Below are 13,738 nucleotides of genomic sequence, written 5' to 3' on the forward strand. Positions count from 1 at the left end.
CCCTTCCCCCTCTTCTTCCCTCTTCAGGTGTGCATCTCCTAAACTTTAAGGGATCCCAGGAGACTTGCAACCAGGGGAGCAATGGGCAGTGGCAGCTCATCCCAGGCTTATCCCCGAGCCTGTCTCCATGGTCTCCTTTTCTCTGACTTTCCAGTGAGCTGACAGCAGCCCCACCTTGGCTCACTTCCTCCCATAACGTTTCTAGAGAGCCAAAGCAGCCCCACTTAATCTTTCTCCTGTTGCTTCTTCTATCCTAGGCCCTTCCTTGTTTCACTGTCCCCAGCTTTAATAAATGTACTCTCAAAATTAAAAAAATTAAAAAACAAGTGGGAAAGACCTCAAAAAGTTAAACACAATGACCACAGGACCCAGCAATTCCCTGGGTATGTGCCCAAAAGAAGTGAAAACAGGTGTGCAAACAAATCCCTGTATATGAATTTTTATGTCCATCAGCAGATAAACAGATTAAACAAAATTGGTGGGCCATAAATGCAATCTTTTTCAGCCACAAAAAGGAATGAAGCATTGACACACACTACAATGTGGATGAATCCTGACATTATGCTGAGTGAAAGAGGCTAGATGTATGACTCCATAAAATGTCTAGAACAATCATCCAGAAACAGAAACATTAGTTGCTGCCAGGAGCTGCAGGAAGGGGAAATGCGGAGTGATTACTTAATGGGTAGAGGGTTTCCTTTAGGGATGATGAAAATGTTCTAGAACTATACAGAGGTAATGGTTGCACAATATTGTCATTGCACTAAATGTCACAGAATTGTTCATAATTTTCAGTTTTGTGAATTTCATCTCAACAAAAAAGGGAGAGAGAACAGAGAGAGAGAGACAGGCAGAAAGACTGATAGATGGGTGATATTACAAGGCAAACTGGAAGGATTTTGACACTTACGAATTTAGGAGGTGGCATGTTCAGATTCAGATTGCTCAAGGTAACTTCATGGCCACTCTGTGCACAGGCCACTAGTCTCAGTGCAACATAGAAACCCTGCAAGTCCAAAAAAGGAGAAGGTGTAAATCCTACCCAGTGGGCAGCAGCAGCAGAGGGAGAACTATCTGCAGCAGCAGGCTTCAGGGAAAGAGGGATTTCAGTTCACTTCAACAAGGAAGACTGCATGTGCAAAAGTCACTTACAGTGTCAAAATGAACTGGTCTTACCCAGTTCATTGTTTAAATGAATATGCTAAAACAGCCCATTTGCATTCTGAATGCTGTAAAATTTCAAAAAAATGTATTTTCAAAAATAATGAGTTCCCAACACTTAGGAAATGCTACATCATATAACTAGCAAGCTTAACACTATGAATTGCGGTTCATATACTTGACTTTTTAAAAATGATTTTAAATAGACACAGCTGTTTGGGAATTTACATTCGGGATTCACTGTGATCCCCTTGGCTGGCCTCACTGAACAGGGGGTCCCTCACCCACCCACCTCCATCTGTCATGGCCTAAGGTGGACTGCACCTCCCATGCAGGGACAAAGGACCTGAACTAGCAGTCAGTAGCCTTGGCTCCTCCCTGCCCTCCTCCTAACCCTGAATGAACCACACCACAGGCTTAGTGGACTCACAGCACCACCTAATTTTTTAATTGATCAACTGGACCAAGAACATGGACTGTTTTTAAAGCTAGAATTACAGTTTAAAAAGTGTCTTAAAAGTGATAAGCAATAAATCAGTCTTCCTCAGGCTGCTGGCCACAGAATGTCCATGTAGAGTGTAAAGGGGACGTAAGTTTGGGGGAACTAAATTAGGAAAAGGTAATAGGCTTCTTTCCATTGAGGATTCTCAGACCTTATACAGGCAGATGCACAGTGTGAATCTCAAGGAAGGAAGGAATAGTGAATGATGCTTTCCAGATGGATCAGATCCTGGACTGTGAGACACCAGGAACAACATCCTTTGGAATGTAGGTTAGGGGAATGCTGAACTAAATTAAAATATGACCATTTAGAATCATTTCTAAGTACTATAAATATCCATTTATAGAATATTCTCAAAATGATGAAATTGAAATGGAGAAGGAACCAGTGGTTGCCAGAGACTACCAAGGGCAGCAGGAGAGAGATTCTCTGGGGTGCTGGGGCAGGTCTATGTCCTGACTGTGGTGATGGTTACCTGAATCTATGCAAGTGATAAAATGATACAGAACTACACACAAAACCCCCCCCCAAAGAAGTGCTTGTAAAACTGGTCAGCTCTCACTGGCCTAGTGCTGCCCTGGCTCTGAACACTGTGCCACAATGACATAAGCTGCTCTCACTGGGGGAGCTGAGATAGGAAACACAGGAACTCTGAACTATCTCTGCAACTTCCATGAGAGTCTGAAGTTATTTCAATAAAATGTTTTTGAAAACATTTTAATTATTTGTAAGTACACAAAATATGAAGATATGCTACCCATGAAAGATGGCTCCAAATGTTCAACGAAAGGCCTTTATTCAGAAAGAAAACCTTCCCATTTTAACAATTTGACAACTGCACTTTTGACTAGTGACACGTCAGTGGTACGAACAGGAAGGAAGTACAGAGGTGGCCAGCCTGGGGCTCTGGCCCAGCCCTTCCACTTGGTCTGATGATACGTGTATATACCTGTTTGTCCAAGAACCCTTTACCTTCTGGGTCGGCCAAGTCCCATATCTGCAGAAACAAAGATTCTCATGAGTGAGACTGCTGATCACTGCCCACTTATTCACAAAACAGGAGCCACCATCGTTATATGTAGGCCTTAAGGGAAGGCCAGAGCAATCCCCAACTCATAGCAGATAAATGACCTATGCCCCTCCCTCCACCAGTCTGTGGCAGAGCCCCAAGAACACCCAGGTCCAGAGAACATCCAGGTACCAAGAACACCCAGGTCCATTCGGCTCCCAGGCTGACATAAATCCATAAGCTGTTAAGACCTCTAAAATACTCAGGCCTGTCTATGGCCATATCTTCCTGAACGCGCCCGATCTCGTCTGATCTCAGAAGCTAAGCAGGGTCGGGCCTGGTTAGTACTTGGATGGGAGACCTCTAAAATGTTCAGGCCTACTGCCTGCTACCTAAGCAGCTGGTGGCACCTGCCACCAGAGCATGTGGACCCACCTATTACAGCGCTGAGAGGCTGGCAGTAGTCTGTTCACTCAGGAGTGCACAGGAGGCCTGTCCCCAAGAAAAGAGGTCTATAGAGGGTAGCCTTCCACCTGCTAGGGGAGGCCCAAGGGCAGTCACAGAAATCACCCTCAGTCTTGACGTACCTTCCCAAGGATAATGTCTGAGAGTCCAGACTTCTTCAGAAAAAGTGCAGCTTCACTGGCTCCAACTCTCCCTGTGTATGCTGGGTCTACCTGCAATGGGGGAGCAACACTGAAATGCAGCTTCAGGAAGCAGAACAGCAGATAAGGCAGCACCCACCACGCTAACTGGGCTGATAATCCAGAGAACAGAAGGGACCAGAAGCCATGCCAGGCTTCAATACAGGGCTGTGCTCTCTGGGTCACTCACTCTCTAGTTCCATCCAAAAAGATACCAGTGAAACTTACCTGCTTGTAATAAGATTCATATAATGGATTTCCAGTGGGAATCTGTAAACAAAACCAGACAGTGGTTAAAAGTGGACATATCCCTCAATTTTGTCATTACCAAAATATACAATAGTGAAAAATAAAATATATGCACTTTATAAACGTCCTCTATGCATGGACTGCCGTTTATTTTCAGACACAGTTACTACACTTACTCAATTTAGAAAAAGGAAATGCTAATGCTCTTTAATAAGTCCCAATTTCTGTGCCAACAACATGGTTGCTCAGGCAGGAGTGACAGCCCAGACTCGATTCCCATGTGCTGAACTATGGGATTCAATGTGTCTGGGAGCTCAGAGAAAGACACCCTCATCCTTTGAGATTGTTCTCTGGCTCCAGAGTCAGAACAGGAGTCTCTGCACGTCATCATGAATCACCAGACACGCAAGCTTCAGATCAGTTTCCCAGCCCCAGGTTTCATCTCCCTGTGCCACCGAGGGACTATGCAGAAATGCATACTGGCTGGCCCCCGCTGGAAGAGAGCTGGCCAGTGATCACTCCCACTATGATAGGCAGGAAGTTCAAAATCCTCAGCTCAGCACAAAATACTCCACATTCTGGATATTAAATCCCCAAGACACTGCTGTTAAGTGTCTTGTCCAGTATAATGTGGCAAGTCAAGGCCACACCTGGATCCATCCTGGTTGGTAGCTGAACCATAGCACTTCCCACCATGTCCAGGACCTCTCTTCCAGTGAGCCCACCCCAATGGGGAGGAGACGGTAACCAGGGGAGGTGGCAGCTGGGAAGGAATTAAGCAGCCACTAAGATGTGGGCTACAAAGGCTGATACATGTTGGTGGTTTGTTTGTTTTTTTAAGATTTTTTAATTGATTTTTAGAGAGAGAGGGAGAGGGAGAATATAAAACATCAATGTGAGAGTGAAACATTGATCGGTTGCCTCCTGCATACTCCCTACTGGGAATTGAGCCCGAAACCTGGGCATGTGCCCTGACTGGGAATTGAATCAGCAACCTTTTGGTGCATGGGACAATGTCCAATCAAGCCACATTGGCCAGGGCAATGTGTTGGTGTCTTACCGCATGAAGAGAGGAAGCAGTACGCAAACCTGTTGATTTAGTGAGCAAAGAAACATGAAAATGACACCATTACATGTATGATCATATAGAAGAACAAATGTGAACGCAGCAAAAGAGAAGAGAGTAGGAAAGATGAGGACTGGATGAGGGATAGGATTACAGTATTTATTAAAAAGTCTTTGAATGCTGTAATGTGATTTTTCACAATGAGTAAGGCTGGGGGAAGATGGGTTCCTTCTAGTTACAATCACTGGATTTGAACCAACCCAGCACTTGCTTAGGCTGTGCCATAAAGAGTCATTTCAGATTTAAAATAATGTCCAGATTATGGTCAGCTTCTCTAGGGGGTTCCAGCATCTGCCAACATATGAAGTGAAAGTACTGAGAACAATACCACTACGCAATGAAAATAGAAGGAAAAGAGCGTAGAGATCTGAAAGGGGAGGGAGGAAAGTCAAAACATAAAGAGAAAGGGGAAAATCCTGAAAAGGCAAAAACACTAAACAAAACAAAAACAAACAAAAACTAAGCAAGAGCCCTGGCTGGTGTGGCTCCATTGGTTGGCGCATCATCCCATACACCAAAAGATTGCGGGTTCAAGTCCCAGTCAGGGCACATACCTAGATTGTGGGTTCGATCCCGGGTCAGGGCACATATGGGAGGCAACAAATAGATATTTCTCTCCTTTCTCTTTCCCTCCCTCCCTCCTTCTTTCTCTGAAATCAATGAACATGTCCTTGGGTAAGGAAAGAAAAAGAAAAAAATAAAACTAAGAAAGGCTGAAAGGTGAGGAGTGATGGCTTGAGAAAGAAAAGGTGATGACACCAGTGGGGATTAAGAGGTTAAGTATGCTGCTGCATCAATGTTCCCTGCCCAGAGTCCTTGCCCATCATCTGGCGGAGGCTATCATCCTTAGCTCCTTATGACCTTAGGTGACAGTGTCCACGATCACACTCTACATGGCCTCCTAAGTTTAAAACTCCCCATGTTTTCAAAACACTCCCATCTCCCAGAGGACTAACGCCAACAGAGGAAGCAAAGACAGGCAGGCTATTTGTCATCTCTCAGTCAAGGTGACAGTGGCCGGGCCAATACAGAACATCATGAGCCACTGACACTAGAGTGGAATGCACAGACCCCAGAGGCCCCCCACTATGACAACAAAGGTCCCTTCCCGCCAAAAATCAGGAAGGCAAAGTTCTTAAGTGCATTTCCCATGAGGTTATTTTTAAAGATCTCATGGCAGGCAAGAAAGGTTTCCAAGCTACTATGATCCAGTGAAAAAAGTTACAGTATTTGGGGCAGACAGGGTTAACAACTGTCTCAAATTTCCCAAAAGCTTCTGAGCTTCAAGATCCATAATCAAGAGAAACAAGACCCTGAATAGTCCAGAAAGGTATCTGAAGCACCAGGCCCAAAGCTCCACCCATCTGTGCTGAAAGTCTAGGGGCCAGGTGTCAATCCCAAATCATCTCAACTGACAGAAAGACCAGAGTGTGCCTCTGCCACTCCTAACTATGGGAATTAACTTGGATAAGCTGGGGCAATGAAGCAGAGGTTTGGATTTAATTACACATATTTCAGCTACTGCAAAAGCAAAAGAGGAGGAAAGAAGGAAAAACACCAGATCTAACTAGCACTTCCTCTTAACACACTACTTTCTCATAGGGGCAGTGGTTATACCTGCAAGCTGCCCAAAATGCCACTGTGACAAAACTAAAAATGCATACTGTTTGTTAATGCCATCAATCTCAAACTATGGGCAGTCTGTGTGGCCAGTTCTTGCACAGAGACCTCAGTCACAACCAGCTGGCCAGTGGGGCAGCAGCTCCCAGAGGATGCATCAAAACTACTGGGACAAAACCCTTTGAGCTGCCTACCACGTCTGACCCCAAAGCAAGTCCAGGGCCAAGTACAGGGCAAAGGCAGAAAGAGAACAGGCCAGGGGACAAGGCTTTCAGTGTAAGAGCCTGAAGAGGGCTGGGTGATGGCTTCAAAAATGGAAGCAAGGCCCTGGCAGGATAGTTCAGTTGGTTAGTGTTGACCCGATATGCCAAAGTTGTGGGTTCGGTCCCTGGTGAGGGCACATACAAGAAACAACCAATGATTGCACAAATATGGAACAACAAATCCATGTTCCTCTCTGTGTGTCCTTTTCACCTTTCCTCTCTCTCTCTAAAATCAATACATAAAAATTAAAATAAAATAAAAAAGAATGGAAGCAAGACATGGGTGGCGTTTTCCTCTATCAGCCCACTGTACTAAAATGCCATCTTCAGCTTGGCAGTGTATGAATTATTGATGAGGTTCGGTAAGTTTTGATTAGACCTTTTAGTTGCTCTTCATGCCTCTTTTTTCTCTTAAAATAAAATTTTATTTTTAATTACAGTTGAAGTACAATATTATATTAGTTTCAGGTATACAATCCCATGATTAGAAATTTATATAACTTATGAAGTGATCACCCCAATAAATCTAGTACCCATCTGACGCCACACAGAGTTATTACAATATTATTGACTATATTCCCTCTTTACATCCCCATGACTATTCTGTAACTAACAAATTGTATTTCACCTTTATCACTCAGCTCCTCGAGCCCCTCCCATATGGCAATCATCAAAATGTTCTCTGTATGTATGAGTCTGTTTCTGTTCTGCTTGCCCACTTCTTTTGTTGTTTTAGATTCCACATGTAAGTGAAATCATCTGGCATTTGTCTTTCTTTGACTTATTTCACTCAGCACAATACCCTCTAGGTCCATTCATGTTGTTGCAGATGTCAATATTTCGTTTTTTTATGACTGAATCATATTCCATTGTACATATGCACCACCACTTCTCTACCCATTCATCTACTGATGGACAGTTAGATTGCTTCCATATCTTGGCTACTGTAAATAATGCTGTAATAAACATATGGCTGGTTTGGCTCAGGTGGTTGGAACGTTGTCCTGTACACCGGAAGGCCTCAGATTGATTCCTGGACAGGGCACACACCTAGGTTGTGGGTTCGGTCCCCAGTTGGGGCGTGTACAAGAAGCAGCCCATTGATTTGTCTCTCAAGTCAATAAACATATCCTCAGATGAGGAATGAATAAATAAATAAGTCCTCTTTAAAAAGGCAGACACAGCCTGGCCGGGTGTGGCTCAGCGGTTAAGCGTCGACCTAGGATCCAGGCGATAGGGGTTCGATTCCCGGTCAGGGCACATGCCCGGGTTGCAGGCTCGATCAATGGCTCTCTCATCATTGATGTTTCTATCTCTCTCTCTCCCTCTCCTTTCCTCTCTCTGAAATCAATAAAGATATATTTAAAAAAAAAAAAAAAAGCACACACATATGGATGTATATGTCTTTTCAATTTAGTGTTTTTGGTTTCTTCAGATAAATACCCATAAGTGGAATTGCTGATCCTTCTCTCTTTTTTATAGTCTTTGTTTTAAAGTCTGTTTTTGTCAGGTATAAGTATTGCTACCCCAGATTTTTGGTTGGTTTGTTTCCATTTTCATGAAATGTCTTTTTCTATCCCTTTTCTTTCGATCTATGTTTGTCCATCTGAAGTGAGTCTCTTGTAGACAGCATATGTAAGGGTCTTGCCTTGTTATCCATTCAGCCTCTGTATATCTTTTGATTGGAGCATTTAAAGTAATTGTTGATATATATGTATTTATTGCCATTTTATTCATATTTTTATCTTTTTTTTTTTTCCTTCTTCATCTTAAAGAAGACCCTTTAACATTTCTTTGTAATAATAGTTTGGTGGTGATGAATTCCTTTAGCTTTTTCTTGTCTGGGAAGCTCTTTATCTTCCTTCAATTCTAAATGATAGCTGTGCTGGATAGAGTCATCTTGGTTTTAGGTCCTTGCTTTTCATCACTTTGAGTATTTCTTGCCAATTCCTTCTGGCCTGCAAAATTTCTGTTGAGAAATTAGCTGACAGTCTATGGGAGCTCCCTTGTATGTAACTAACTGCTTTTCTCTCTTTTTAATCCTCACTCAAAGACATGTTTATTGATTTTTACAAAGAGGGAGGGAGAGAGAAATATCAATTGTCTTCCACAAGTGCCTCAATCAGGGATCAAACCCTGCAACCTAGGTGTGTGCCCTGACAGGTGTATGGGACAACACTCCAACCAACTGAGCCACCCAGCCAGGGCCTAACTGCTTTTCTCTTGCCGCTTTTAAGATTCTTTGTCTTTAACCTTTGGCATTTTTATTATGATGTCTTGGTGTGGGCCTTTTGAGTTCATTTTGTATGGGACTCTCTGCCCTTCCTGGACTTATATGTCTATTTCCTTCACCAGGTTAGGAAAGTTTTCCATCATTATTTTTTCAAATAGGTTTTCAATATCTTGTTCTCTCTGTTCTCCTTATGGCACCCCCATGATGAGGGTGTTGGTATGCTTGAAGTTATCCCAGAAGCTCCTTACAATATCTTCTTTTTTTTTTTTTAATTCTTTTTTTTTTAATGTTCTGTTTGAGTGTTTTCTGCTTCCTTATCTTCCAAATCGGTGATTTGATTCTCTGCTTCATTTACTCTACTGTTGATTCTCTGTAATGTATCCTTCATTTCAGTTAGTGAATTCTTTATTTCTGATTGGTTCTTTTTTATGTTTTCTATCTCCACTTTTTTTTTTTAATCCTCACCCAAAGAAACGCTTAGAAAGAGGAAGGAGGAGAGAGAGAAGCATCGACGTGAGAGAGGGCACATCGGAGAACAAGTTCACATCCTTCTGTTGGGAGGGCTTTAAAACACCAGTTAGGTGAGTTCATACAATTTTAATTCTGGGGAAAAACCAGCTTGAGATGAGGGTACAGCAGAACCATTTCGGAGGAAAGACCCTGACGATTGGGATTCTAGCCACTTCTAATGCCCCCAGGATTGGGTCCACCCAACTCTGATCCTCACTTTCGTCCATGGCAGGACTCCTAAATCTTTATGCCTTGGACCAGGAGAATTCCCAGTCTGCCGGAAGTATGCACTCTCATGTCAAACAAAGCAATGATCCCTGACCCTGCTTGGTTCAAAATGACATTTCTAATGCAAATTAGTTTTCATTGTAAAACTAGAATAAAAGTATCTATAATTCTTTGTTCTGATAAATAGTGGATCATATTTATTGAGTACTCACGGTTTTCTATCCTGCATCTCATTTAATTCTCCCAAAAACGCTATGGACAGGTAATACTGTAGTCCCAACTTACAGGTGGGGAGACTGGGGGTAACAGAGTCAATGAGTGATGAAGCCAGAGGACCACCCAGGCTGTGTGGCCCTAAGCCTCTGTAAAAAATAGCCCAGACATGACAGAGCTGAGCACTGGGCCACAACATGGCCTCCAGTACATGCTCACCTGGGAAAATGCACACTTGATCATGAGATGGTGCATTTTATTCAACAAAGTCAAAGTGCAAGACACAACTTAAGCATATACACTGACTTGAAAACCAGCTGAGCCTGCCATTGCCCCAGGAAAGCAGAGTCCCCATAAGGACTATTTTTCAATGTGTTGTTGCCAAGTTTTGCAGGAAATTAGGCATGTAACACCAAAAGACATGCTGGTCTGAGTTCCTATGTGAAAAACCAAATAATAATGCAAAAAACAGGGTCTGTAGAAGCGCTTGATAATCCTTGCATTTTTGCCTTCTATTTAGGGATAGTTCCCCTTGCTGCTTGCACAACCATTATCTAGGCTGTATGCCCAGCCACATTCTGCAGGTGAGAAAACTGAGACTTAAATCACTACCACTCAAAAATTGTCATCCCAAACCTTCCTGGAACTGACAGCTCTCTCTGATTGCCGATAGCAGTGGTGCCTAAGGTAAGCATTACCGAGAGAAAAAGAACTTGAATGTGAGAAAGAGCTTTTATAAAGCTCAAGGAAAAAGACAGACATCCCAACAATTTGAAAAATGAGCAACGGATAAGAGGAAGGTGATTCAGAAAGAAGGGATACAGCAAAGTTAGGGGAAAATGTTCAATTTATGTATTGCAAGAGTAGAAGAAAATGTGTTTGCCATGAGGTTGGAAAGTCAGAGAAGTTCTCTGCAGGGCTGGTCAGGATGGAAACACACATCTTGTGCCATGCTGGTGGGAAGATAAACTGGCTTTCTGAATGTCAATGCAACAACGTGTAAAAAATGTGTATGCCCCTGGTATGAAGGTTTAACTCAATCCCTACCAAACTCCAGGAATATTCTTTGTAGACAACAATAAGATTATTTTTAAAAAAATTTAATTTATTGAGCCCTATCTGATTTGTCTCAGTGGTTAGAGCATCAGCCCAGGGAATGAAGGGTCCTGGGTTTGATTCTGGCCAAGGGCACATACCTCAACTGCAGGCTAGATCCCTGGCCCCAGTTGGGGCATGTGTGGGAGGCAACCAATCTCACATCAGTGTTTCTCTCCCCCACCCTCTCTCCAAAAAGCAATGGAAAATCCTCGAGTGAGGATTGAAAAATAAATAAAAAATAAATTTACTGAGGTGATACTGGTTCACAAAATCACACAGGTTTCAAGTGTAAAACTCAACAAAACATCATCTGCACACTGCACCGTGTGCCCATCGTCCCAAAGGATTATTCTAAAATGTAAATAGAGCCCTGGCCTGTGTGGCTCAATTGGTTGGGCACCTTCCTGTGCACCAAAAGGTTGCTGGTTCACTTCCCAGTCAGGGCACATGCCAGGGCTATGGGTTCTATCCTCACCCTAGGATATTTTTTCCATTGCTTTTCAGGGAGAGTGGAAGGGAGAGAGAGACAGAGAGAGAAACATCGATGTGAGAGACACATCGACTGGTTGCCTCCCGCACTTGCCCAGACTGGGGCCAGGGATCTAGCCTGCAACTGCGGTTTGTGCCCTTGGCCGGAATTGAACCTGGGACCCTTCAGTCCCTGGGCCAACACTCTAACCACTGAGCCAAACTAGCAAGGGCAGTAAAAAATATTTAAGAATAAATGTAAATAGAAAAGCAAAGAAATTAAGATGGCTAAAACAACTTTGAAAAAGAAGAATAAAGTAAGAGGAATCACTCTACCCAATTCCAAGGCTTGCTATAAAGCTACAATAATCAAGACAGTACAGCATTGATAGAGAGAAAGACACACAGAGCCACGGAACAGAATGGAAAGCCAAGAAACAGACCCACACAGATGTGCCCAACAGACTTCTGACAAAGATGTAAAAGCCATTCAGGAGGAAAGAAGCCTGTTTGACAAATGGTGCTGGAGCAACTGGACATCCAGCCAAAGGAAGAACATGGAACTTGACATAAGTCTTACACTTTATACTAAAATTAACTCCAAATGGAACACAGGCTTAAATGTAAAACTATAAAACTTTGGAAAAAATATAGGTGAAGATATTCAGGATGATGGGCTGGGCAGAGAGTTCTTCTACTTGACACCAAAAGCCTGATTCATCAAAGGAAAAATTGATAAACTGAATCTCATCAAAATCAAAAAATCTTTGCTCTACAAAAGACCCTGATAAAAGGATAAAAAGACAAGCTGAGGACTGGGAGAAAATGCTTGCAAATCACATATCCGACAAAGGACTAGTATCTGGAATATATAAACAACTCTCAAAAACTCAAAAGCAAAAAAGCAAACAGTCCAGTGAGAACATTAGCAAAAGACACCAAAGAGAATATACAGATGGCAAATAAGCACAGAAAAGATGGCCACCATCTTTTTAGCCATCAGGAAACTGTAAATTAAAACCACATGAGATGCCAGCAAACACCTATCAGAGAATGACTAAAATAGCAATACTGGTGGGCAGGCAGAGATACTAGATTGCTCATACATTGCTAAAGGAAATGTTAAAAGGTACAGCTACTCTGGAAAACAACTTTTCAGTTTCTTAAAACAAACAAATAAACAAAAACTAAACACTTCACTATTACACAACCCAGCAACTGTTTGGGGTATTCATCCAAAGATATGAAGACTTGGATTCACATAACATGCTGTACTCAATGTTTAGTGCAGCTTTATTCATCATCACCCAAAACTGGAAACACCCCAGACGTCCTTCAATATGATTGGTTAAATGATGGAATACGGCTTGGCAATGAAAAGGAACTAACTGCTGATACGTCAACAAGAATCTCCAGAGGATTTTGCTGATTGAAAAGGCTAACCTCCCAAGGTTAGATACTGTATAATTCTATTAAATAGCATTATTAAAATGCTGAAATGATAGAAATGAACAGATTAGTGACTGCCAGGGGTTAAGGAAAGGGTGGGATGAGAGGAAAGTGGGAGTGGCTATAAAAGGGCAACGGGGATCCCTGTGGGGATGAAACTGTTCTGCATCTGACTGTAGTAATGTCCATGTTTTGGTTGTGATGGTGTACTATAGATCTCCAACACTAGAGGAAAGTAGGTAAAGAATACACAGGACGTCTCTGCATTACTTTTTGCTACTGTATGTGAATCTACAATCATCTCAAAATATAAAATTTAAAAAAAAAAGAATTAGAAGACCTCACAACCAAATGCAAAGTGCCATTTTTAGTCACTCAGGAAAATTTTAATATGAACTGGGTATCACACAGTACTAAGGAATATTAATTGTGTAAGGTGTGAAATAGCCATGTGGTTATGTAAAGAAAAACGGTCTTAACTGTTACAGATGCATATCAAAATATGATTTCTAAGGTTTTTTTAAAACTTGGAAATAAAAATGAATATGGGGGGGGGGTCAGGAGATGGTAGACAGGTGCAGATTCTTGCGAAATTTTGACCTCTATGGTAAATGGGTGGTGGGTACATGGGAGCTCATTAAACTCTTCCTGCAACTTCTATTGTGCTTGAACTTTTACACAATCAAAGACCAACATCTGATGTGTTTCTGCTCTGGCAAGGATCCTAAGATACAAGCTGTTTCAGAGTCAAGTATGATAAACAAAGAGCAGCTTTATCACCAGCTGGATCATGCTTCTGTCAAACAATAAAAGCTAGCATTTCTTTAAAACATACACAGGTGCATGCACACACACGTGTGTATGTATGCCCTCCCAGTACTGTAAGGTCTCCTCCTAAAGAAGTGATCAGCTACATAGGAGAGGGAAGGGCAAGAGGGTTTCATTAGTTCACCCAGCTTAAAGGT

At 42.4% G+C, this 13,738-nt stretch overlaps 1 protein-coding gene across 12 annotated transcripts in view; it reads right to left on the minus strand.

Moving 5' to 3' along the window:
- EPS15L1 (epidermal growth factor receptor pathway substrate 15 like 1) overlaps positions 1 to 13,738 on the minus strand; it is a 94,359-nt gene that overhangs the window by 67,718 nt on the left and 12,903 nt on the right. For 11 of the 12 annotated variants that reach the window (XR_013998798.1, XR_013998799.1, XM_081137276.1 and 8 more), the window contains exons 2-5: positions 3,545 to 3,586; positions 3,260 to 3,349; positions 2,613 to 2,660; positions 911 to 1,006 (exon numbers count right to left, since the gene is read on the minus strand). Coding sequence is in view for 10 of the 12 variants with exons in the window: in XM_081137276.1 (XP_080993402.1) it covers positions 911 to 1,006; positions 2,613 to 2,660; positions 3,260 to 3,349; positions 3,545 to 3,586 (276 nt within the window). In the remaining 2 variants the exon portion in view is untranslated. The remainder of the gene's footprint in view (positions 1 to 910; positions 1,007 to 2,612; positions 2,661 to 3,259; positions 3,350 to 3,544; positions 3,587 to 13,738) is intronic. The other variant, XM_081137281.1, reaches the window with a different exon arrangement.

Source organism: Miniopterus schreibersii (genome assembly GCF_964146895.1).
Source record: "Miniopterus schreibersii genome assembly, chromosome: 4".
Lineage (NCBI taxonomy): Eukaryota > Metazoa > Chordata > Mammalia > Chiroptera > Miniopteridae > Miniopterus > Miniopterus schreibersii.